This window comes from Pyxicephalus adspersus, chromosome 7, assembly GCF_032062135.1.
Source record: "Pyxicephalus adspersus chromosome 7, UCB_Pads_2.0, whole genome shotgun sequence".
Classification (NCBI taxonomy): Eukaryota; Metazoa; Chordata; class Amphibia; order Anura; family Pyxicephalidae; genus Pyxicephalus; species Pyxicephalus adspersus.
In genome coordinates, this window is record NC_092864.1 from 76395076 (window position 1) to 76419301 (window position 24226).

Sequence of the window (24226 nt, forward strand, 5' to 3'; positions counted from 1 at the left end):
TTCCCAAATGATTAAATAAAGGAATGTACAGCGCTGCGTAATATGTTGGCGCTATATAAATCCTGTTTAATAATAATTTAATAAAAAGGAAGATTTGAATAGTAGGATGGTTGACTTCATAGACTACAAAGCCAGACTACCCAACATTAACACTGCACTCACTGTCGCCAAGCAAAAATACTTCTCCGCTGTCATATCCTCTCAAGGATCCCATTGGCTTCCATTTCACTTTGGAATCATAATAAAACTCATGTACTTTGCCTTCAAATTCCCAACTTACCTTTTTGGCCTGGTAAAAAATACACCCCCATCCGTTCTCTTCACTCCTCCAATGATCTACTAATGACTTCCTCGGTCATAACCTCATCACATGCTCGTCTCCAAGACTTTTCTAGAGCTGCCCTGACTCTCTGGAATGATCTTTCCCATCCTTTTCAGCTGGCTCCTACTTTCTGCTCCTTTAAAAGAGCACTCAAAATTGATCTTTTCAAACTTGCCTACCCATTTTCTTCTGTCTTTTAAAAACCTTACCACAATTCTCTAACATCCTACTATTGTGTGATACTTCCCCCACCTCTTAGATTGTAAGCCCTTCAGGGCAGGGTCCTCTCCTCCTCCTGTGTCATTTGAAACCCTTATTTAATGTACAGTGCTGCATATGATGTTGGAACTTTATAAATACGGAAATTATTCAACAAATGCAGAATTTATGAAGGAAGCTCTTCAAATGAGACTATTGGAAGAGGTTACCCCCAAATAAATTCCAAAAAGATCCTACTAAAAAGTAAAAGACCTGTCTAGAAATAACCTTTTGTTTCAGAGTTCTACAATGAAACCGAAGAATGACTAAAACTTTTGCATCATAACAAGATATAATCAACATGGTTTTATTGGAAGGTTATGCATAAAACATTGGCATATAATAAATATAAACCCCCACTTGTGATAACCCAACCTGACTTTACTTTATATTAATTGATCAATGTATGTCATTTAACACTTTGTGGCTTTCTTCAAGTGGTAACTCCATTTGTGTCTACTACTGTACGTTAGGATCAAGTATATACATAGCACCTTTATGGTAACAAAAGCCTATATTATCCTTAACAACTGGGGTTGGACCAAGAGGATTGATTTACATAACATATTATAATGTTTATAGTTTCCCCTATGTTTTAAGAACATGATGTCTAGTCCAATGGTCACCAACTTTTCGAATATTATTTTTGTTTACTATTATTAAAACATAAACATTTCAAATGTCCAAATTTTTCTGTGGACCACCACTAGTTGGTGATTGCTGCTTTAGTCAATATCAACATTATCACTTACTTCCCAGGATTCCTTGAATATCAGGATATCGCCTATCTTGGGGAATTCCACTGCTCTTATATGAAAACCCCCCTCAACAGAAGCAAGTCTTCTTATTCACACTACCATTATATTACATATTTATACCACTTAGTTATATCCATCACAACTTTAATACATATTTCCTATAAACACCTATTCACTCTTTTTATGATTATTCATTTGATCTCCCCCAACACCACCACTATCATACTTATTCTGTCAATGTCCTTGGACTATTATGATACCAGCATAACTAAAATTTGTATTGCATTTTATTGCACAGTTCCTGTAACAATCTCTCAATATATCCCCTGAAGATGCCTATCAGCGAAACATGTAGGGAATAGAGATTAGCCGAATTTGCAAAACCAACTAGGGTTCTCTTTGTATAGATACCAAGGCACCTCCTCCCATAATATTGCAAATGGCAGTGGTTTACCTATGTAATTTGTATTTGGCTGAGGTGTACAAATGGTAATTTGCCTCACAATATGTCTCTTTAATATCTAAAATACGAGGGGTTGCTGAGAAGTTCCTGGCTCTGCCCCCTTCCAGAAGAAATAGAAAAATGAGTGTGGGGGCATATGGCAGCCTAATATCTTAGTATATAACTGTGCAAATATAAGGTCTTTGCGATTCTTAAGCTGTTTTTTCTTTTAGTGAGAAGCAGTGATGGCAGAGGGAAAAGCAAGTTTCGCGTCATTGGAGTTACGGGCCATCATGACGTTTTTGTTTCTCAAGGGAAAGTCAGCAAAGGACATTCACACTGAGATGTCACAAACACTGGGGGAGAAGTGTCCTTCCTACAGCACTGTCAAAACCTGGATATCTCGTTTCAAGACTGGGCATTTCACCGTTGAAGATAAGCCCCGCTGTGGGTGCCCACCAACCTCAAAGGACCCAGCGACCTGCGATGCTGTCCATGAGCTTAATATTGAGAACCAGCGAATATCCGCAAGAAAGATAGCCCAGATACGTGACATCTCACATGACCATGTTGGCTTTGTTATCACCACTATCCTAGACATGCGCAAGCTTTCAGAGAAGTGGGTGCCGAGGTTTGAACAGTGATCAGAAGTAGGGACAGGTTGAAGCATCCAAAGCCGTTTTGGCCCATTTGGAAGTTGCACAGGACTTTTTGGCTAGGTTAGTGACGGAGAATGAAACCTGGCTCCACATCTATGATCCTAAAACCAAGGAACAGTCAAAGAAATGGTGCCACAGCGGGTCCCCATGGCTGAAGAAGTTCCGAACCCAGAAATCGGCCAAAAAAGTCATGGCCTCCGTTTTCTGGGACAAAGAAGGTGTTCTGTTGGTGGACTACCTACCTCAGGACTCTAAGATCACTGGATAGTAATATGCTAACCTCTTGGACCAGCTGAAGGAGGCAATTAAGACGAAACACCATGGAAAGTTGACCAAAGGGATTCTTTTTTTGCAGGACAATTTGTGGCTGCCAAATTGAACACCCTACTCACCTGACCTGGCCCCTTGGGACTAATATCTGTTCCAGAATTTGAAGAAACACCTGAAGGGGCAACGTTTTGAGGACATTTCTGACCACAGATGCTGCCGAGAGCTGGTTTGCGGCCCAACCAAAGAACTTTTATTTGAACAGTCTAGAAAAGCTGCAACTACGCTGTACCGAGTGCATCAGTCTCAGGGGGGAATATGTTGAATAAATGTGTTATTTCATAACTCTGGCTCTCTTCTTTTTGTGCAAAGCCAGGAACTTCTCAGCACCCCCTCATTTATGGTATTTGTGGAAAACAAAACCCCAGCCTTTTCCTTTTTTTTCTAATCTTATGTACTTGGGGTCAGCAAAAAAAAATTGAACTGGGAGTTAGGTCTAGTATTACTGTGATATAAAGAATGCTATGGTAAATTTGAATAAATTCTGCCCAGCTGTCTCTGAATATTTTGTTATTGTTGTATGAATATTTCATCTAAGACCACAAGCACACATATATACACACACACAGATAAGTGTTTGAAACAAACTATTATTTTAACCAACTGACTAGTGCAAGATTCTGTACATGTTATAACGATACAATCCTTCACAGATAAATTTTTGGTATTGTAATGATAACAGATGTAATCATTGAGAGGTTGAGGAAATACTATAGAAGAGGAAATGACGTTGAGGAAACGAGGTATCTGAGTGAGCCAAAAAGAACGTGCTCATGATCAGGTATTTTCTCCACAAACGTTCTTCTAAGACACTGTACAATCACTTCACCCTGCAATATTCCTTTCCATGTGTTCTCCCGTAAAAAGAAAGCAGCCCTTGCTGTGGTGTATTTGTTACGTGACCAACAGGATGAAGAAGCGCAAGTTTCCCACATGAATCTGTCACGAACTGTGCTTTACATCCCCAGAGTACTATAAAAACTCTCAAATCTCAAAAATCTCAAAATGTCAGATGTGTGCTTTGAAAAACTATTTACAGCAGTAGAACCTTTTATGCAAAAACAGGATATTTGCATGTGAAAATCTTTAACTGAAAGACAGAGGTTAATCACCACTTTAGTCCTTACCACTGAAGGTTACTGCAAGACGTGAACTTCTCTACTAGTATCTCATAACAAGCAATGGGTGATATCCCCGAGACACATGCGAAAAAATAATAATAGGTTTGAAAGATGAATACATGAAGGTAGGTATCTCAATACAATTACACAAAGGAATGTACACCAGTTGGTTGTCAAATAAATTATATATTAAAAATACTTTAATTAAAATATTTGTGAAAATAGTGAAATAAAAAAAATATAGTTCAACATCAAAATCATAAAATCATGCAAAAGTTGTAAACATTGGCAACTATAAATTTGTATACTGTTGGTTTTTACTGCCAAAAGAAATATCACTTGGGTGAATAGAAGGTAGGTGGTTTTTAGGGTTCATATTGGTTGGCAGGAGGGAGAAGGATGAGGCTGCTGGTATGGATTAGGGAAGGAATATATTAGGTAATGTGCACTGAACAGCTGCATCAACCCTTTGCTGACCACATAGCTGACAATTAGTTCTACTGCACATTTATTTTTTCTCATTTTTGCAGCAATGCTGAAGCCAAAGGCATCCAACCCTTCCTCTTGATAGCCGAGTATGAGTATAGTCATAGCCTACTGCAATGTTTTTTTTCTTCTCTTGCTCCTCTTGTTTTCTTTCCCTGATTCTAGGCTGGAAATGATGGGAGCGGATGTTCCTGCAGGTGGAGTATCCACCATATCACTTGAAATCTGAAAGAAAAGAAAAATAGAACTTATGATTATGACATCTCTTTGTAGGTTCTCTTTTTAGTGTCCTGATACACAAGAGGAATGGCTGAGCATAGCTGCAGATTTTGAATCTTCCTGAATTGCGGAGGAGCAATTGATCCGAAATGTGTACGGATTACTCCACCTGCAGTAAGTAAATCCCTCCACTATAAATACAAGGTTTTTTTCTGCATTGTACTAATGGCAATTGTGAATGCTCACAAGTTGTTTTTTGTCGACATTGGTTAAATAGGGCGAATATCTGATGGAGGGGTCCTCGAAACTACCCCATTCCACCAAAAGTTTACAAACAAACAACTGCACTTTCCCAGTGACACACAAACCTTAGAGAGTATTAACAGGAGCCATTTCCTCAGAAAAATGTGAAAAAAAAACCTACAATGACAGATTTTTTTAAGCAAGAAGGGTGGTTGAAAATGGGTTTGGGATACTAGTAAATCACTTTTGCATCTTTCTCAGTACTAAAAATCTGCCAATGGACAAAACTGACAGGTTGGTTGTTCCTTGTTACATCTTTTTTTTTGCGTAGGAGCAATTGCAGTGAACCTTTTGGCCCACAAATAGAACATAAATCTGCTACAGCGGAGCACATGGAACCTGGGGAAAGCAGCAGCAAATTCACTGGCTCGGTTGATTTTGTAGCATCAATAACATCAGAATGCTAGTGTCAGCAAAGGGGAGAGGTATTTGATACATATATTACTTCAATACCAGTAGAATGGCAGGACAGTATGCCAGTTTATTTGGGCTATAGGTTCTTTCATTGCAATAATAATCTGTAAATATAAAAAATGTTTGGAAAATAGTTCTGACACAAAATTACAGAATGAAATTACCTGGTCTTATGATTAAAATTTATGGGGTGTCATCCAGGCTAGTCCCTGCATCCATGGTGGCATCTTGCAGGTTTAACACTGATGAACGGCTTTCTTTTTGATCAGTGGTGAAGGTCAAAAGATTAAAGTTCCACAGTTTAGGCACACTGATGTCCTCCTCACCAGCATCCGACCTCTGCAAAGCCTTCATTCAGTTTTTTTTAAAGCCGGTCCACAAATTCTGTACTTTTTGCTTCAGCTGTCTTGACAGTCTTGCTTAGCTCCACTGTTGCATCATAGGCCTTCATTTTCAGATGCCCATTGGAGTACTTCCAAGACTTAACATTCCACAGACATGGGTAGGATCTGTAGAGGTCAATGAACTCCTGGATTAAGTCTGTACCACTGAAAGCTTAGTAGGCAATTCTTCCTATCAAGTCAAAAAAAATTTACCATGTTGAACATAAATCATTCAGAGCATACATACAACTTACACACACAACAGGGACAGGTAAAGCACTCAAACCTACTTAAATAGCACCATATGAGCATTTTTTAGAAAGATGTTAAAACGAAGACACACGCAACTGAAACCTCATTAGTAAGCGCACAGTATTTTTTTCTGCAATACCTAGCAATCATTTGGTAACATGCAATCCTTTGGTTTCCTGTTTTCCTCAAAAAAAATAAAAAATAAATAAAAAACAGGACAAAAAAAACAGAGACACAGTGGAGGAGATCAACGCCCATGAGCCATGCAGAAATGTGGACCATGGTAGGCATCCATCCAAGGTAGCTAAACTTTTAGCCCTGACCTTGATCTGACCTTCTTGAACTTTTCCTGACCTTTTTCATCATTTCCTGGTATCATCATTTTAACACTTGTCTTTAACCTTCCTGACGTCTTACTGTAAACTTGACCACATCCATGGCATCCAAAAGGCGTCTTGCCAGCGCAAAAGCTGTTTTTGAACAACTAGAAAGCAGCGATACCTTGTTTGGAAAAATTTCAGTGTTTTTGATTTGATAACATTTTTAAATTACATTGATTGTTGTTATAATATTTCAATATTTTTTATAATTATTTATTATACTTTATTTGTATTCCTAAGAATTACAGGCCTACAATATTAAACAACAAATTTCCATCCAAAACAATGTACTGTTTTTGGTATAAATATACTGACATAATTAGACGGCCAGGGAGGTTATTAATAATAAAATTAAAAGAAAATGAAAAAAGTAAATTATGGACAAACAACAATGACAGATAATATGACAGTGTAGGAACAGAACAGCGCTGTAAAAAAATGCGGAAAAAGGACAGGAAATAGCGCTGGAAAAGAATGCAGAAGTACACAGTGGAGAACATCACTGGAAAGGGAGGCAGAGAACATCGCTGTAAAGAAAAGATATCCAAATACAGAAATATATAAACAAAATATATACAGGCCAACATAGCTACTATGACTGCTATATGTTTTATATGTATAAAATAAATCCCATGATATATAATTCATAAAAACAAAGCATATAAATAAGGAGAGACAGGTGAAGACACAATATTTATTATATATCTTTTGTACTGGTGTGTTGTAATGAATGTTTGTTTGCCACACATGCGCATTACTGTGCACGATCTGTAAAGGAATGGAACTGCCCGGATGGTCATTTGTTAAAAGAGACATCCCTCTCTACTCGATGTCGTTGGCCTGTTGTTAGACACTATATTCATCAACGATTATCGAATGATCAGTCGTGTATCGTTAGTTTCCAATGACTTATGTGTGTATGTAGTCCAAATCATGGTATTTTTTTCCCATTGTGCTCTTCCTTCCTTTTTTTCTTTTTGTTTTTTGGTATGTTTTTTCATATTCGAAAAATCAATAAAAAATGTTGAAATACAAATGAGAGGACAGTTTGTTTATGGGTATATGCTTTATGCATGTCTTTCTTTCTATTAGGTCATGATTATGTGTATCAGGAAGATGGGCCTGATTTGTTAAAGTTCCCCAAGACTGGATGTGCCATCAGTAACTGCCATTGGAACTGGAAAATTTAAACAAGGGAATGTTGGCCAGAATGTCTGATTACCCGTTGAGTAAATAGAGCCTTAAAAGTCTTAGATTCCCCCTGATATTGCTTATTGTTTTTGCTAACTGTTGATACATCCAGTTCTATTGCTTCTAATTTAAAAAATAATAAAAAAGGATCCCATGTCTTGTTCTTTAAGGGGTTTAAAAAAGTGTTCTACATTCATAGTATTAGCACATTCATTATCCTTTGGGTAAAAAATTAAGCAGTATTTTTTCCCAAAACAATTCTTATTTTGGTTAACATAATAAAATTCAGGGTTACAAATAAAATGAAAAAATCATAACAGCAACAGTATTACATGTCATATGGAAGCCTTTAGAATCGATTTTTTTTTTTGCCAAAAATAAAAATGTGCCTATACCATTATATTTCAAAACATTTCAACTGGATCATTTTAATTATATTTACTGATGTAGGAAGTACGATAGCTACAGTTTCCCTTTATTCTTATAATATCCAGGAACAGATAGACTTATAGTACCAATAACTAGATTTTGGCTGTACAAGGGAGGAGGAATCAAGGGACATTATTGATAGCATTATTAGTTCCTATAGTACCTCTAGCTGCCTATAGAGGCATCATGTTGAAAACATTAAAGAATTTGCAGTAACAGCTACATATTTAATCTTCATTTTATCCCACTAAAATGGGCATCTTTTATACCATGGCAAGTATGGGGTAATGGAATTATCAAAGTTTTTGGCATATCCAGATATTTGTCTGAAGCAAGCAAGTGTTGACATTGGCCCTGATTTATTAAAGCTCTCCAGGCCTGGAAAGGATACACTTTCATCAGTGAACCTGGGTGATCCAGCAACCTGGAATCAATTTTTTAAAGTCATTTGCTACTTGTTTGCAAATGTTTTCAATCCTGGACCAGATCCATTTCAGGTTTTTTGGATCACCCAGCTTCTCTGATAAAGTGTATTCTCTCTGGTCTTGGAGAGTCCTAATAAATCAGGCCTATTGACAGACAAGTGTATGGGGTCAACAATAAAAAGGAAGACATCTGTAAATGCAGAAAGTTTTAATTCAATTGGGCCAAAATGAAGACATGTGAGCTGGGGAGCAATAGTAAGATATCTAAGAAAAAATCCTGTAGATCTATTGATTGAGATACTAAGGCCACTGAATTTGATCAAACCCCTTCCCAGCATCAAGAAAAAGGATATGGTTCCTATTATATGGAAGAGTCATTGCTGCCTCATTGAAGGTTGGGTTATAAGATTGGGCTCTGTTAAGCTTGCGTTACTCCAGCTCCTCTAAAAATGTTTCCATCTCCAAATGATCGGAATAAACCAACAAAATTTTATCTAAAACCACATTAGCGTGTAACCAATTTGGTTTAGCCTCTTCTGTGAGCAACTGTTGGTATTGGAAGTTGGCATGGGCAATATTATTACATAGAGACTCTTTTAGGAGTTTATACTTGTTAGGAACCGCCATTGTATGTGACACATTATAGTCACAGGTAATTTAAATTGCAAATAAATTGTGGCATAAATTGTGGTGACCACTTCTCCTGCATTAAAAGTAATCGATTCGGGATAAGATTTCATGTGCCTTTAGGTAACTGATCTTTCTGTATTACAATTTGAGACAACATTAAAATCCCCAGCCAGAATAGAGTTACGAAATTGGCCTTCCAAAGAACTTTGTGAGAGATGTGCATAAAAATTTGTACGGGCATCATTGAGTGCATAAACAATAAACAAAATGCCATGCCCCTAATACAAGGCCAGGTGCACCAGATCCATCCTTATTTCCTGGCCTGGAAAAAAGGAGTGCCTGGCCCACACATTCTTTCCAGAACACTCAAGACCTGGATCATAAATTAAAAGTTGCAATTCATAGATTACATCTTTGTGAGCCATGGACTTGTGGATCGGAGCCCTGTATCTTCCAGACAGCTGCCCTTGGTCTGATAATGCTTCTGTGTCAGTTACTGTTTAGGTGCTGATGGCAGGTCCCAAGGACTGGATATGGAAATGCAATAATTCCTTATTCAAAGATTCTATTTGTGCATGTGCCATAGTGGACATTATATCTAATATTTTCAAGGATAATGGGTCAGATACCACTTTTCTACCAAATCAATGGGAGGCTCTTAAGGTGGTTCTCCATGGGGTTTTGATACAACATGGAGTGTGCTTTAAAAAGATTAGAGCTCAGTATATTGTTGCTAAATCGGATAAAACTAGATCCCTGGAGCGCTAACACAAACAGAACAGTCCTCTGACATTTTTGTGGAACTGACTGAAGAGCTATGACATGGCTTACCAAAAGTAAAACCTTGTGACATTTTACAGGTATTTCAACAATACTATAAGAACCTCTATATCTTACAGACGACACCGGTGTTCCCCCAATCCCTACAGGAATACATTACATTTACAGCTCTACCAGAATTAGATGCAGATATCGTGGCTGGGCTAGAAGCACCTTTTACAGAGAAGGAAGTGGCATCTGCAATTCGAACCACGCCTGTAGACAAAAGCTCAGACCCGGACAAGTTTACCCAAAAATTTTACAAATTACACTTATCAAACCCGGTACCTTTTTTAACGAGGGTCTTCTCCCCTATTGCTGATCACACTCACTTCTCAGCCCAAAGCTTGAAAGCACACATTACGGTCCTTCCCTGGAAAAAAACATTTACTTTGTTCTAATTATAGGCCGATCTCTTTTGTCCCAGACTGCCAAACAATTTAAAATCCCCATGTGCCGCCTATCAGTAGATGCTGAAAAAGCACTTGACAAAGTAAATTGGAATTTCATGCACCAGGCTTTGCGCCAAATTGGAATGGGTCCCGCAATGTTAGCCCGTATTTCAGCGTTACATGCTGTACCTTGAGCTAGAGTAAGGATTAATGGTTCCCTTTGTGAATCCTTCCCAATACAGAATGGAACCAGACAGGGTTATCCCCTATCCCCACTCTTATACGCATTAGTCATGGAACATTTAGCGGTTGCATTGAGACAGAATCCAAATATACAAGGTATGCAGTTAGGGGATTGCCACCATAAACTTTCCTTATTCATGGATGACTCAATAATGAAGGAGTTTAAAGATTCAGTTGCTTTAGCAACTTTATTTTTAACTTTAACAAATCTGGAATAGTCAATATATCTCTTTCGCGTCTTCAGAATAATAAAGATAACACATCTTTTAGATTATGCGCTAACTAAGAAAAAACTGTCTGAGAAATTCCTGTCTTTGCCCTCTTACAGATGAAATAGAGAAATGAATGTGGGGGCATATGACAGCCTAATATCTTGGTATGTAGTATGTAACAGTGATCAGAAGAAGGAATGAGTTGAAGCATCCAAAGATGTTTTGGCCCATTTTGAAGCTGCACAGGACTTTTTGGCTAGGTTAGTGACGGAGAATGAAACCTCTGTGAGTATTACCTCTGAGGTCTTGAAACTATGGGAATCCCTGTTGGGATTGAAAGCTCTCCCATCCAAGATGGGGCCTATGACTTCAAATTTTGATAATCCAGCATGCCCACCGGCTTTGGGGGTAGACCAGTTTCTAATGTGGATGGCAGATGAGGACAGACATGTTTATACTATTCTTCAGAATATTCGCCTACCTCCGCTGTCCTCCCTGGATGCTCAGACCCACAGACAGCCCTTGTCCTGGTTTTATAGGCAGCTGGAGTCATTGATATCCTCCAATTTAAATAAACAATTGATAACTAGAAATCACACCGCATTGGAATCCCTGCTTGGGTCTCTGGATAGACCATCCCTCTCTCAGATTTATCATATACTGCTAAAAGATAGCGACAATTTCGGCCTTACATATGACCGATATTGGGAAAATGATATTGGAACACCAATCTCAGCTGAAGAATGGGATAAACACACAAACTGTGTTAAAACCATGTAAAGCTCAAGAGACCAACTACTACATTCTTTCTAGATGGCATCTCTGCCCCATGGACATTTACTGCATATCCTCTGCCGCCTCAGAGGGATATCAGCCTCATATCCCCTGCCATACACAGAGGGGCACCATAATGCACATCTGGTGGGAATGCCCATAAGTGTATAGCTTATGGGACAACATATTACAACTCTAATACAATCACTGGCTCCAATGTACCCAACAATCCTAAAGTAACCCTGCTATCTATGATTTCAGGGCCTATCATATCTGCTAAAAAGAGTGTTCTTTGCCGATTTGTAACAGCAGCTAGAGTGGTCATTCCCAGACTGTGGAAACAGACAAGGGACCCTTCTATGAGGAAAATCGTGTTAGCTGATGCCAAATAACCTCTGAATTTTGCATTTTGTATTTCAATGTATTACAGCAGATAGATTTCCTGTCACTCCTGCTGACAGCATACAGCTGGGTTAGTTCCACCCTTTGATCTCCATAGGACAACCTATCCAAAGCTATAGAAGTAACCAACCTCTCCCTTGCAAGTGTCCTTTTTCTGTCCTCACTCCAGGACCAAGCATTTGTTTCCTCTACCTTGCCCAAGACAAACTTTTCCAGGACTGGCAGTAGCATTCTATCCCTAACTGCCAGGGACTGAATGCCTATTTTTTGAAAGGCAAAAGCAAATGGCTTTTCTCTGTGGTGGTAGATACACTGCTCAAAGCTTACAAACATATATAGATTCCACAAGATATAGAAAGTTTTTATTCAAATAGCAGAATCAAGTGTTTTCTTTGTTAACCCATAACCAGCACAGGTTCCAGAATGTTCTGCATTCAGCTTTGGACAAGGAACTCAGAGTCAACTTTTTTAGGTCCAAATGTCAGCCCTGCCAGCACTTTGCGGGTGAAATTAAAGCTCTCAGTAAAGTTATTCTTTCCAGCATAGGATTTGCCTCTGGTCCTCAGATAGCCCCTTTTCTATACAGTTGAGGTCTGCTCAAAAGGGAAAATGGACTTGGAAGATGATTTTCTTAACTTACTGTGACCATGACTGTCTGTTAAATGTGTTTCACTGTATAAAAAATAATATTTATATTCAGTTTTTATGATGTTGAGGATAACAGAGCTTCATTGCTATCACCACTAGAGGATGTTATTGGTTGGCAATGAGCATCTATTGAAAATTTAGTGAGCATGTCCACTAGGGGGACCAGATGTTCAACTAAGTTGCATACAGGGCACATGATTAAAAGTTCAAAATAATTTGCTGTAGCTTACAGAATAAACCAGTAGATGGTGCCAGCGTGCCAATTCAATAGGAAAAAGGCCACAGTAAGTTTTAACAGAGGTCCATCTTGGCAAAACTGCCTGTGGTGCTACTAGATAGGTGCATTTTAAACAATGCAGTAATATCACACTTGAGTAGAAGACTTTGTTTTCGTAAAGTGTCCTCAGAGTTATCACTGTGTAGAGCTTAGGATGGCACTGTGGCCAGCACAAGTCAAGAGATGCTATGGGGGGGGGGGGGGGGTAGCTGCCTATCGACTTTCCAGTTGCAAGGGGCAGTAGTTAATACAAATATGGTGCTTGTGTTTTCTGGGATGTTTGATCTCACCACCCACCCACTCTACAGATGTTAATTGTAAGATTGCCCAAGGCTAAAATAGTTACCAGCTTTTATGATGGACAGGGATTGCAAGAGCTATGTGAGAGCCCTGATAATATACAGCAGCCCCCAAGAAGTCCTTGGATAGTCAATACCAAGTGAAAGATCTATTTTTTTATTGCAACATTTGAATATGAAAAGCAAAAAAAAAAAGTTACTTAAGATAACAAGTGGATTATTTTAGTATAAATAAAAATACTTAATAAATTATATTATACTACAAGGGGAGTCACAGAACATTTCTTTCACACAGAATCCCTCAAATTTTGTATTTAGGTATGGTTCATAAAACTTTCTGCAACTCATCTATTTCACCTGTGTGGGTTCTGGCATTACAAGAGGCTGAAGTGCCTACAGGTGACTTTCACAATCATGTGGATGGTTGCCCTCCCATGAAGAAGTGCATGAAGCCTATCCATTACCAGAAGCAAGAAAGCAGAACCAAAAACCTACAACTATTAGTACTAGCTTAATAAAACATGCTAAAAAAAAGTATAAATACAGATTGTTTTTGTACCCAAAGACCACCATCAATGGTTCAGCAGCACTGATACTAGAACATACACTGGTATTCCTAAAGATCAGATATGGAGACACAAGCTGCATCAACTCATTAAATGGATGACATCTACAAGTTCACACACATGGCCTCAAATGTTCCCTGTATCCATCTGTGTCATAAGTGAATGAACCCACAGACATTGACAAAAAGTTACCTTCTGATGTCCATGTCTGGTCTGTAAAATTACAAAAAACAACCTTTAATGCACCACATAACAATAGTCTCGGACTACTCATCTCACAAAGGAAATATGTATGCTGTGTGTTGGGGTTGTAAAAAAAAATACTTTCACGAGAGACACAGCAATGCTGCCACTGACAACTTCCTGCTAAAATGTTAGGTGTCAGTCTTCAAGACTTTGAAGAAAATATGAGGATTATAAAGTCACAGGAAGTCAAAGTTACTTATTTGCATATTTATTATTAATCAATGGCTCAAAGTAATAAAGGCATTTTAATTGTCTAGCAACTAGGATTTGTTTTTTTATAGCGTCAGACTTCTCAATGACGGACTTTCTTTCACTGAAATAAATATTTATTTAAAACTTTGTTAATAATTTTCCTAAGAAGATTAATTATTACTTACACCTAAACAGGAATTGTGCAAAATGATTTAAAGGTTTAAATCGAGGTAACATTTGCTAATCAGTTACATAACAGAGTACAAAAACACAAAATCAGTGTTAGGAGTGATAGCAAAGAATTTCTTTTACCGGCTATCGGAATCTGAAGCAATTTCTTTGCGTCCTCCAAATCTTATTTGGCACTGTGGAAAAAAAAAACACAAAAGAGTAAACTCAATTACAATTACAAACTTTTTTGTAAAAGTTAACATAATAAAGCAATACTAATTAAAGGAGGGAAGGAAAAAAAAAAAGAAGAATGCCACAAAAACTGCCAAACAAATTTAATCTTGAGAAACAGAAACAAATGTGGTCTAAAGTTGGTGCTGTCAAATCTAACAGACTTTAAAAATATTCACAACTCTAAAACTCTTTGTTCTCTGTAGGTAAGTGGAGGAAATCTCCTCCATGTTCCAATGTCCTTGGGAAGAGGTGGATCTCAATACTGAAAGAATGACCTCCCAGTTTAAAAGAACATCTTCAGGAAGATAAATGCAATATAGCTTTTTCAAAGAGGGTGCTCTGAAACCTTTATTGATGACATCCAAAAATTCTAGTTTTGTGCCTCAGAGCCGTTTCCCGAGGCAGATTGCTATAGAGGTCCAATCCAACATCTTGCACACTTTACACAAACAGACACCAAACTCTTGGAAGCACAACTGGATCAGACACAAACCATTCCATGGAAATAGATTTCATCACCAGCCTCAGGAATACCCTGCATTTCTTCACTGATTGCGCCAGTTTATTCACGCCACTAACCTTCGGGTGTCATACCCGCTCTGATACAGACAAAGCCAGATGGAGAAGATCCTGAAAAAGACGCTGCCGGAACGAACACAGTCACCTCTGCCTCAGAAGGAGAAGAACATGCCATACTCTCCAAGATGACCGGGTCTCCTTCACTACAGAGCCAGAAGTCTCTGCCCGGCTCTGCTGACCAAGTGAGTCTTCCCGCTTCCGATCCTTCAGTGATTGCGGGTGTGGTTGGGGTAATTCCTAAACCTACCCTCCTAGAGGTCATAGACGCGGTGATAAACAGGGGCATACAATCCCTCAGACAAGACATTAGGGAGCATGCACAACACTGAGGAGAGGATTTCCTTGGCAGAAGATGATCTTTTACAAGCAAAAGGCACTATAGCAGTAATGAGCAAGTAACTAAAAATGCCTGGGAAAAAAAATAAATAAATAAACGATGATTTTGAAAATAATAATCAAGGGGATAATCTACGCATTGTGGGGGTCCCGGAAAAGTTCTCTCCAGGACAACTCCTGGAACTATGCTCCACCACTATACCAACACAACTGGGACTTAACAATATCTGTCCAGTAGAAAAGTGCCTACCGCCTGGGCCAGCTAAGGAAGTTGATTAACAACCCTGAGCCCATTATCTTCCGCTACCGTGACTATGCAGACAGATTGGCTATTCTGCAATCCTATAGGTGCCAACGAGAGCTGCCACTAGAAGACGCCAATTTACTAGTTTTTGCGGATTACTCGGCGGAGGTATGCCATAAGAGAAAATTGTTTCAAAAAGTGTGTTTCGCTTTGCATCAGCAAAATATAAAATTCCGCCTGGCTTATCCTGCAACTTTGCACATAATCAACTTCCAGGGGTCAAACTATGAGTCCTTTTTGGGGGAGTGGCTCTCGGAACAGACACAAGAGGCTATAACAATGGCTTTAGCCCCGGAAACCACCAGGGTCCCCTCACTCAGCTATGTCTACCGACTCCATGCGCAGATCTGAACGTAACGCCAAGACCCCACACAAGCAATCAAAATAAACGAAGGACAAATACTCTCATTGGGTGTGGACCCACAAGTGATGACACACTTCTTGAAAAGGGCACTATTGTTTTTTTTTGTTTGTTTCCACCCCTCCTGGTTGGTTTTACCTACTCCCTTCTAATCTGGATATTCTGAATTTTGCAACGGAATTGAAATCTTGTATACTTATTGTATTTCTACTGCTTTGACCTATGTAACAAGACAATGGAGCTAATCACTTTTTCTTTTTTGTACACGGCCAAAGGTTCTAATACTGTACTTGCGCATTGTTTTTCCTGTGATTATAAATTAAGCTATAACAAAAATGTAAAAAAAAAAAAAAAAAAAAGTGCATGTGGAGTATGCGCAGTAAATGGTAAATGGCGGTTTTTTACTTCTAATGTGAATTAAACCACATCACATTATTACACTTGGTTTTTGGACAAGCCAGGCATCAGAAAGTTGGAACAAAGTATAAGGGGGTAGGTAGAACACTGACTCAATAAGAGGTTGCTAGATACCTATGGAAAAAACTAAGAACAATAAATTTGTAGTGTCTTGCCCTGACCATTTTTTTTTTTTTTTTTTAGCTTCCCACTACCCGGCTAAAAAAAAATTCTGGGGAGAACACTGGGATTCCTGTTATAATTCATTAATGTGACCTATAACCTGTACAATTCAACTGAAAAGAAACAAATCTGTTACAGGAAAAAAAAAAAACTTATAAGTGGTGCTAATCACGTTTCCTCAACAATGTAATGGGCCGCTCCACTGAATAATGTAAATTGAAGAAAAAAAAAAACAAGAATAGCTAGAGTCTTAGTGGCAATAGGATATTATATATGTAAAGAACAATGTGAAAAATAATTTTGCATATAAAAAAGTACAGTATTTTGATTAATAAAATCATGGGAAATGTGACGACGAACTACAGTGAAATCCCTTTTAAGGTGTTAAAAAAGAAAGAAAACATCTTGTACCCAACGAGTTTTGCCTGTTGACTTCCTCGAGGTATTTGAAGAACGTTTTTATTAAAGGCAGTTTTGTTTGACCCATATAAAAAAGCTCCACAGATACAGGTGATTATATAAATAACACTTGATGTTGTGGAATCAATGTAGTGTTTGCGTCCCAAACACTACATTGATTTACACCACGCATTTACGAACACATCTATACAACTATGAATGGAAAAATTACTACCCCCACTAGATACCACATCATTACGAAGCACAAGTTTGATCTACATGTGATCTCTCCAACCCAGAAGGTGGGGACACAGATACAAAAACTTTTCAAGCTGAATGCAAATGGATTGTGAATCTTGAAGCTACAAAGGCCCCAAACCTCAATGATATGATAAGCTATATGCCTTTCTTTCTAAAATATAATGCTCAACATAGACTCTTTGAACTTAATATATATCTGGTCTTATATCATCCTATTGGCGATCTTGATATTATTCAACTTTCTACTTTGGATGTACAAGTCTATCTAATTATATAATTTCTTTTGATAATCCACTTATTTTGATACTTACTTTGATTATCCACTAATTATGTTCATCAATATTCCCTATACTTGAGATTCCTGTGTAACGGTCTATTACACCTGACATGACTGTATTATACTGAAATTCACAAAAAAGTTAAAACTTGAACAGGCTGTTCATTCCAACAGTTCAGTTCTTTTACACGTATTATTGTCTTGAATATGACTGCATTATACTTTATTACACTTGACATGATTCTAATATACTGTAATTTACAATAAGGTTAAAACTTGAACAGGCTGTTTATTCCAGTCTATTATGTTCATCATTCATTCCACCTTTTTTCTTTCTTATGCATATGTACATATTTTGATTATGTTCTTTATGATTGTGTTTCATACACATTGTAACTAAGTAATCAGGATATACCCTGAGATACACCTGGAGTAAACTGGGGCAGAAATATACACATTTTCATCCTCTGTGTATGCTCGAGTTGCCCGCACATGAGCCGTTGCACCGTATCACACAGCCATATAAGAGCGGCTATTTCTTATTCCTGTCCTGACACACAAATAAACAGCACCTCGGTATACCTAACTCTGCATGGAACTGAATTCTCCTCTACTGTCCCACAGGTATTTCTCTTAATCAGCACTATTCTATCTTGAACTTTTTGCATAATTATAACCCCCATGGGATTGTGTAGCATTATTTTGTATTGCATTGCTGTTTATATTTTTCCGTAATAACCGAACATCATTTAATAATGATTACTCGTTGCTTAAGGTTTTTCCCACATATATTAGTAAACATTGCATTCTATTTTCTCTTAAACCTAACTCTTATTAAGCCTAATATTTTACCCTCAGTTCCAATTTCCTTTTAACCAACGCAATATTATAATGAATTACTAACATCCAACACCTAGTGCTCTAATAATATTTACTTCATATACATATACCTTGATATCCATATTTATTAATCTCTTTATCTTCCAACATCACTTAGACACAAAAAAAAATTCTTTTTCTAGATACTGCGCTGTGAGATTACTATCCTATACCTACCTCTGTGACATCCCTTTTATTCACAATTTCAACCTATTCCGAAAAAGTAATCAATGTAGCACCTCTACATATTTACCACCGCTCAACAAAAAACATTTTTTTTTTCCACTTGCCAAAGATTAAGACCGATGAGAAGACCGATTAAAACGCTGTGTGACTTTTATACGCAAAAAATATTTTTCAAATTGTTCTTTACAATATACCATCTTATTGCCGCACTAAAATCCTAGCTATTCTTTTTTTTTTCTTCAGGGGAAAAAAAAAAAAAGGTGTATGATATTCTGCTTGCATAAAAGTACACACCCTAAAACCAATACTTTGTAGGAGCACCTTTTGATTAAATGACAACATTCAGTCTGCTTGGGTAGGAGTCTATCAGCAGAACACATCTTGACTTGGCAATAATTGCCCACTTTCCCTTGCAAAACCGTTCCAAATTTGACGAATTGCAAGGGCATCTCTTGTGCACAGCCCTCTTCAGGTCATCCCACAGATTTTCTGTTGAATTTAGGTCTGGGCTATTACAAACCTTTAAATTTTCTTCGGGTGGAACCATTGTATTGTTGATTAGGAGTATGATACTGCCACCACCATGCTTCCCCATGGGGATGTGGTATTCCTGTGGCCAGAAAGTTCAACTGTGGTCTCATCAGACCATAACACATTTCACACATACTTTTGGAAGACTTTAATATGTTTTGCATCCCTGCTCTGCATAGTGAAAACATATGGAGAATAGGGAAGATTGTTGTCACACAAGTACACAACCAGTAATTGCCTAAAATTCCCGCAGCTTCTTTAGTGTTGTGGGTCTCTTGGCAGCCTCCCTAACCATTTTTCATTTCGTGTTCATCAATTTTGGGAAGACGTCTTTGCAACATTATCTTTATTCCATATTTTCTGTGTTTTTATTGTGTTCCATTGTGTATCTAATGCTGTGGAATTTTTTTGTACCCTTCTACTGACTAATAACCTTTACCAATGCTTTTAATGCTTCTCTTTGAACCATGGCCTTTGCTGTAGCAGGCAACTGAATAAATGTCAGGAAAATCCTACTAGGGCAGCTGAAGTTTATTTGGGGTTAATCAGAGTCTTTTCAATTGATAGAAGGTGTGTACCCAAGAATACACAATGCGATAATTAAATCAAAGTGTGCTTTTTGCAAACTTTCCCAACAAAGAAAGATGGGTGCATGCTACCCTGGTTGGATTAAGATTGGGTGGATATACAAATAGAAATGTTTGAAAATAGAAATCTACCCTCCCTTATTCAAAGAGTCCACCTGCTGAAATAGCAAAGGTTTATGAAAAGCAATACAGACTCCGTTGGTTTTCATCTCGGGATTGGTACTATGGAGCCATGTAGTATAGCAACGATTGCAAAATCTTGGAACAAAAAAAAAGTATGGAAATGTGTTTCCTGAATTAATTTGAACTTTAGCTTTATGCTTGCCATATAGAATATGAGTACATTTAGATGGATTATTAACCCCTTAAACATTAGGGGGCAGACTGTGAAAGGACACCTATCTTGGGCCCGGTGAGGCATAATGGACTTAAGAGAAGGAAGGGTATAGGAATTAGTAAAGAATAAGGAAAAAAAAAAAAAACAACTAAAACTGGGTAAAAGTAAGAATCCCAATTGTTAAGGTGACAAGCTAGAGAAAAGGGAAAAAGCCAGCGAACTTGTCAGAGAGTGTACTAGCTCCACCCCCACCGTCCTCAGTTGTTACACAAGCTGCTTGGGTCCCATGGCAGCGTTATAACTAATAATCTCCTCGGCAAAGCACAAAACACAATTTCAGCCTTACATCAACCATGCCCCCACATACCCTCCTTAGAGGAATGGCAGACTAAGATCAGGGAGAAGCATGATTAGACTTCCTGTCTAAGACTTCGGAGGGTTTTTATCCCCCAACAGAAAAGAACCACGTTAAGTATTATTTTTTAAAAGATGGTGGCCATCTTCAAATTAAACCCCCTAACTGAGCTAGCAACTAAATGCAAAGGATAGGATGATAGCATGCACCAGGAGAGATGCTGTTACAATTCTTTAAATTCTATTTATTCTCATTACTCTACACTTTTGTAATTGTACCCCACAATTAAAAACTGAAATATCACATTTACATATTCTCACCCCATTACGTATTCTCACTCTTTACTTCGTACTTGTTGAAGCACATTTGGTAGCAAATACAGTCTCAAGTCTTTTCGGGTATGATGCAACAAGCTTTGCACACCTGGATTGGTGGGCTTTCTGCTCTTTTTCATTCAAATCCTCTCAATCTCAGACAGGTTGGAAGGGGATCATCGGTGGACAGACATTTTCAGGTCTCTCCAGAGATGTTCAAAAGGGTTCAAGTGGCTGGGCCACACTAAGACATTCACAGAGTTGTCCCTAAGCTACTCATTTGTTGTCTTTGCTGTGTGCTTTGGACCATTGTCAGATTGGAAGGTGACTGTTCGGCCCAATCTAAGATCTTGAGTACCAAGGAGCAGGTCTTCATTGAGGATATATCTATACTTTTCCCCCCTTAGCTTTCCTCCAACCTCGATCTCCAAGTCCCTGTTACTGAAAAGCACCCCCACAACATTATGATACCACCACCATGCTTCCCTGTTGCGATGGTATTGAGGAAGTGAGGAGCAGTGCATTATTTCCTACAGAAATCTAAGATCCTAAATACCAAGGAGCAGGTCTTCATTGGGGATATATCTATACTTTTCTCCCTTTAGCTTTCCTCCAACCTCGATCTCCAAGTCCCTGCTGCTGAAAAGCACCCCCACAACATGATGATACCACCACGCTTCACTGTTGCAATGGTATTGAGCAAGCAAGGAGCAGTGCATGATTCCCTCCAGAAATAACACATAATTGAAGCCAAACCGTTCAATATTGGTTTTATCAGACCAAGAATCAGAATCCTATTTCTTACAGATAAGAGCACCTGAATGCCTTCTGTTTTGCAAACTCCAAGAGGCTTCAATCTAACCACTGTGATAGAAAACCCCAATCAGTGGAGGGCTGCAGTTATGGTTGTCCTTCTGGAACTTGGTCCCATCTCCACACAAGATCTCTTGAGCCAAGTCAGAGTGACCATTGGGTTCCTAATCACCTGTCACTAAGGCCCTTCTCCCTCATTTGCGCAGTTTGGCGGCTTTTTATTGTGCCAAACTTCTTCCGCTTGATAATTATATCCACTGTGCTCTTGGGATCCGTCAGTGCAGCAGAATTTTTGTAGTTTTCCCAAAGATCCGTGCTTTGCACCAATCCTCTCTCTGATCTCTGCATGCAGTTCTTTTAACCTCATGGCTTGGTTTTCTGATATGCATTCTCAGTTTTGAGCCTTTCTGTGAGAGGTGTGTGCCTTTCTTGAATCATGTCCAACCAGTTTAATTTACCACAGATGGACTTCAATTTACGTGCAATAACATGGAATGCAGCAATCAAGACAAATGGGGGGCACCTGGGCTAAATTTTAGTTGTTGCAAAAGGTCTCAATACCTAAGTAAATGTGATATTCATTTTTTGTCTAATGCTACACATGTTCTGACTTAAATTCTAAATACTTGGATATACTTTTTATTAAAATATTAAAGTAATAAAGTGCGCATGTGCCACCGCAGATGTTGGCTGTAGCCACAGACACGGCTACAGCTCACAGGATCTGGCAAGTGAAAGTCTCTGCGACCCATACATTGCAGCAGGTATGGTGGCAATGGCAGGGGAGACGCAGAAAGACCGAATATCTTGGTCTCAGACAGCAGGACCCAAATTCAAGATGGCAGACGGAGGGAAATCTGAAAACTAGGCGAGAAGGAATAAAAAGACTCACCACCAGTATCATCAACATTTTTTCACACAGGGTCTATGCTCTCCTGCCCCCAGCCCCCACCAACCTGAATCACAGCTCTCAGCTGCACACAGCCTCTTCAGCTCCCCAGCATCTGGGTGGGCTGATCCAATACCAATACACTTCTCCCCCCATCTACACAGGCACCCTGTGTTTTACACCCTGCTTTGGCACAGGAACTTCATACAACTACAGCCCCTAATTTGTCTATGGAAAGTAAAGTAGGCTTTTGCAGCACATGGCGGCTCTACTTCACATGGAACTATCCATCACTTCTGAGCTGAGGAAGGACCTCCAAAGTTTCGGATTTTGCCTTAACCTAATCAAGCAAAAACTAGATGATAGAGTGTCTGGAGCTGCACAAAATTCAGCTCAAATCACAATGTTAGATAAACAAATTGATGACTTCCAAATAAAGCTTGAAGATTTAGAGAACTGCACTCGACGCAGCAACATTCATATCTGAGGTTTACCCGAGACGGTAAAGGATATGGATATAAAGGAAGTCCCAAAAAGGTTCTGGATATACCGGATACTCACCTGGAACTGGATAGAGCACAACGTGCCTTAGCAATATCCAGACCATATGCGTGACATCATAGTGAAGCCACATTATTTCTCAACTATGGAAGCTGTAATCAGGGCAACCAGGAATTCAGAGGATCTACAGATAGAGGGTTATCCAGTACAAATTTTTTAAGGTTTATCCCCATTCACGATTCCAAGTAGGAGGGCCCTGAAACCATTGTTGCAGATCTTGATTGCAAACAGTATAAGATAACATTGGGCTTTTCCTCTATGTTTAATATTCCAAATGGTGTTAAATTCTATTCTTTTACATCATTCATACAGGGAGAAAATCTGTTGAAAGAGCTGGATCTACTCCATAAAAGCTCTTCTGTGCCACCAGGGCGTGCCCGAGCTCCACTTTATTCCTTGTGGCAGAAGGTGAAATCTGGATCCAAAATACACAACTTGAATCATCACAACACTCATTTCCTAGCTACATTTTGCCACCTGGAGAAGAAGACGACTGCTACAGGACATATGAACTGTGACTCTGATCCCAATCATAGGACTCAACAGGATCTAATCAGGATCCTACAACCTTAGATGGCGGTATCCTTTATTCCTCATGATCCCTGTCCATTAATGACAAATCCCTGAGGAGTATTCTATTTGTTTTGCTAAATAGTTCAAGTTTACAAGCTGATTACTATTACCTGCCATGTCTTTAAGAAGTTTTTAGCTCATATTCACATTGTTATTTTAAATCATGTGTTTTATGCTGCTTTATAAGGTTTATGTTCTTTTGACCTATGCGAGGGAGCCGTGGAGACGGAGGAGTCACACATGCCCTCAGTCAACTGTATTGGGTTCAGTGTATTGAACTGGCCCTAGTGGTGGGTCTCCTAATAATGAAGCTGTTGGAAGCTCCGCACTTAGCAAGATCCAGGGGAGGGACCCCTGTCGCCAATGGCGTTATTGCTCTGGCGGTGGGGACTCATCTTTGGAACCCTAAGTTTAGCAACTGTGTCAATGAATCTTTTTACGTTTACGTACTTGTTTGTTCCCTATATGCTGCCCCCCTTATCAACCCCCAACCCCATGGAGACTTTTGTGCCATGGTCCTCAAATAAAACCATCAAAGGATGTGAAATGACAACCACTAATAATGTAAAACAATCTCAAACTAACATAACAGTCCCCACACAAAATGTTAAAGGTCTCAATTCCCCACTGA

The 24226-nt window shown here is 38.7% G+C and overlaps 1 protein-coding gene and 1 long non-coding RNA gene across 4 annotated transcripts in view; both read right to left on the bottom strand.

Moving 5' to 3' along the window:
* SNX29 (sorting nexin 29) overlaps positions 1-24226 on the bottom strand; it is a 216759-nt gene that overhangs the window by 176578 nt on the left and 15955 nt on the right. For 2 of the 3 annotated variants that reach the window (XM_072418989.1, XM_072418988.1), the window contains exon 3: positions 14382-14434. In XM_072418989.1, the coding sequence (XP_072275090.1) occupies positions 14382-14434 (53 nt within the window). Of the gene's footprint in view, positions 1-10106; positions 10192-14381; positions 14435-24226 lie in introns of all 3 variants that reach the window. The other variant, XM_072418990.1, reaches the window with a different exon arrangement.
* On the bottom strand, positions 4066-14371 carry LOC140335968 (uncharacterized). The gene is made up of 3 exons (XR_011921788.1): positions 13824-14371; positions 5474-5882; positions 4066-4598 (listed from the first exon to the last, which is right to left on the bottom strand). It is a non-coding gene; the product is annotated as an uncharacterized lncRNA (long non-coding RNA).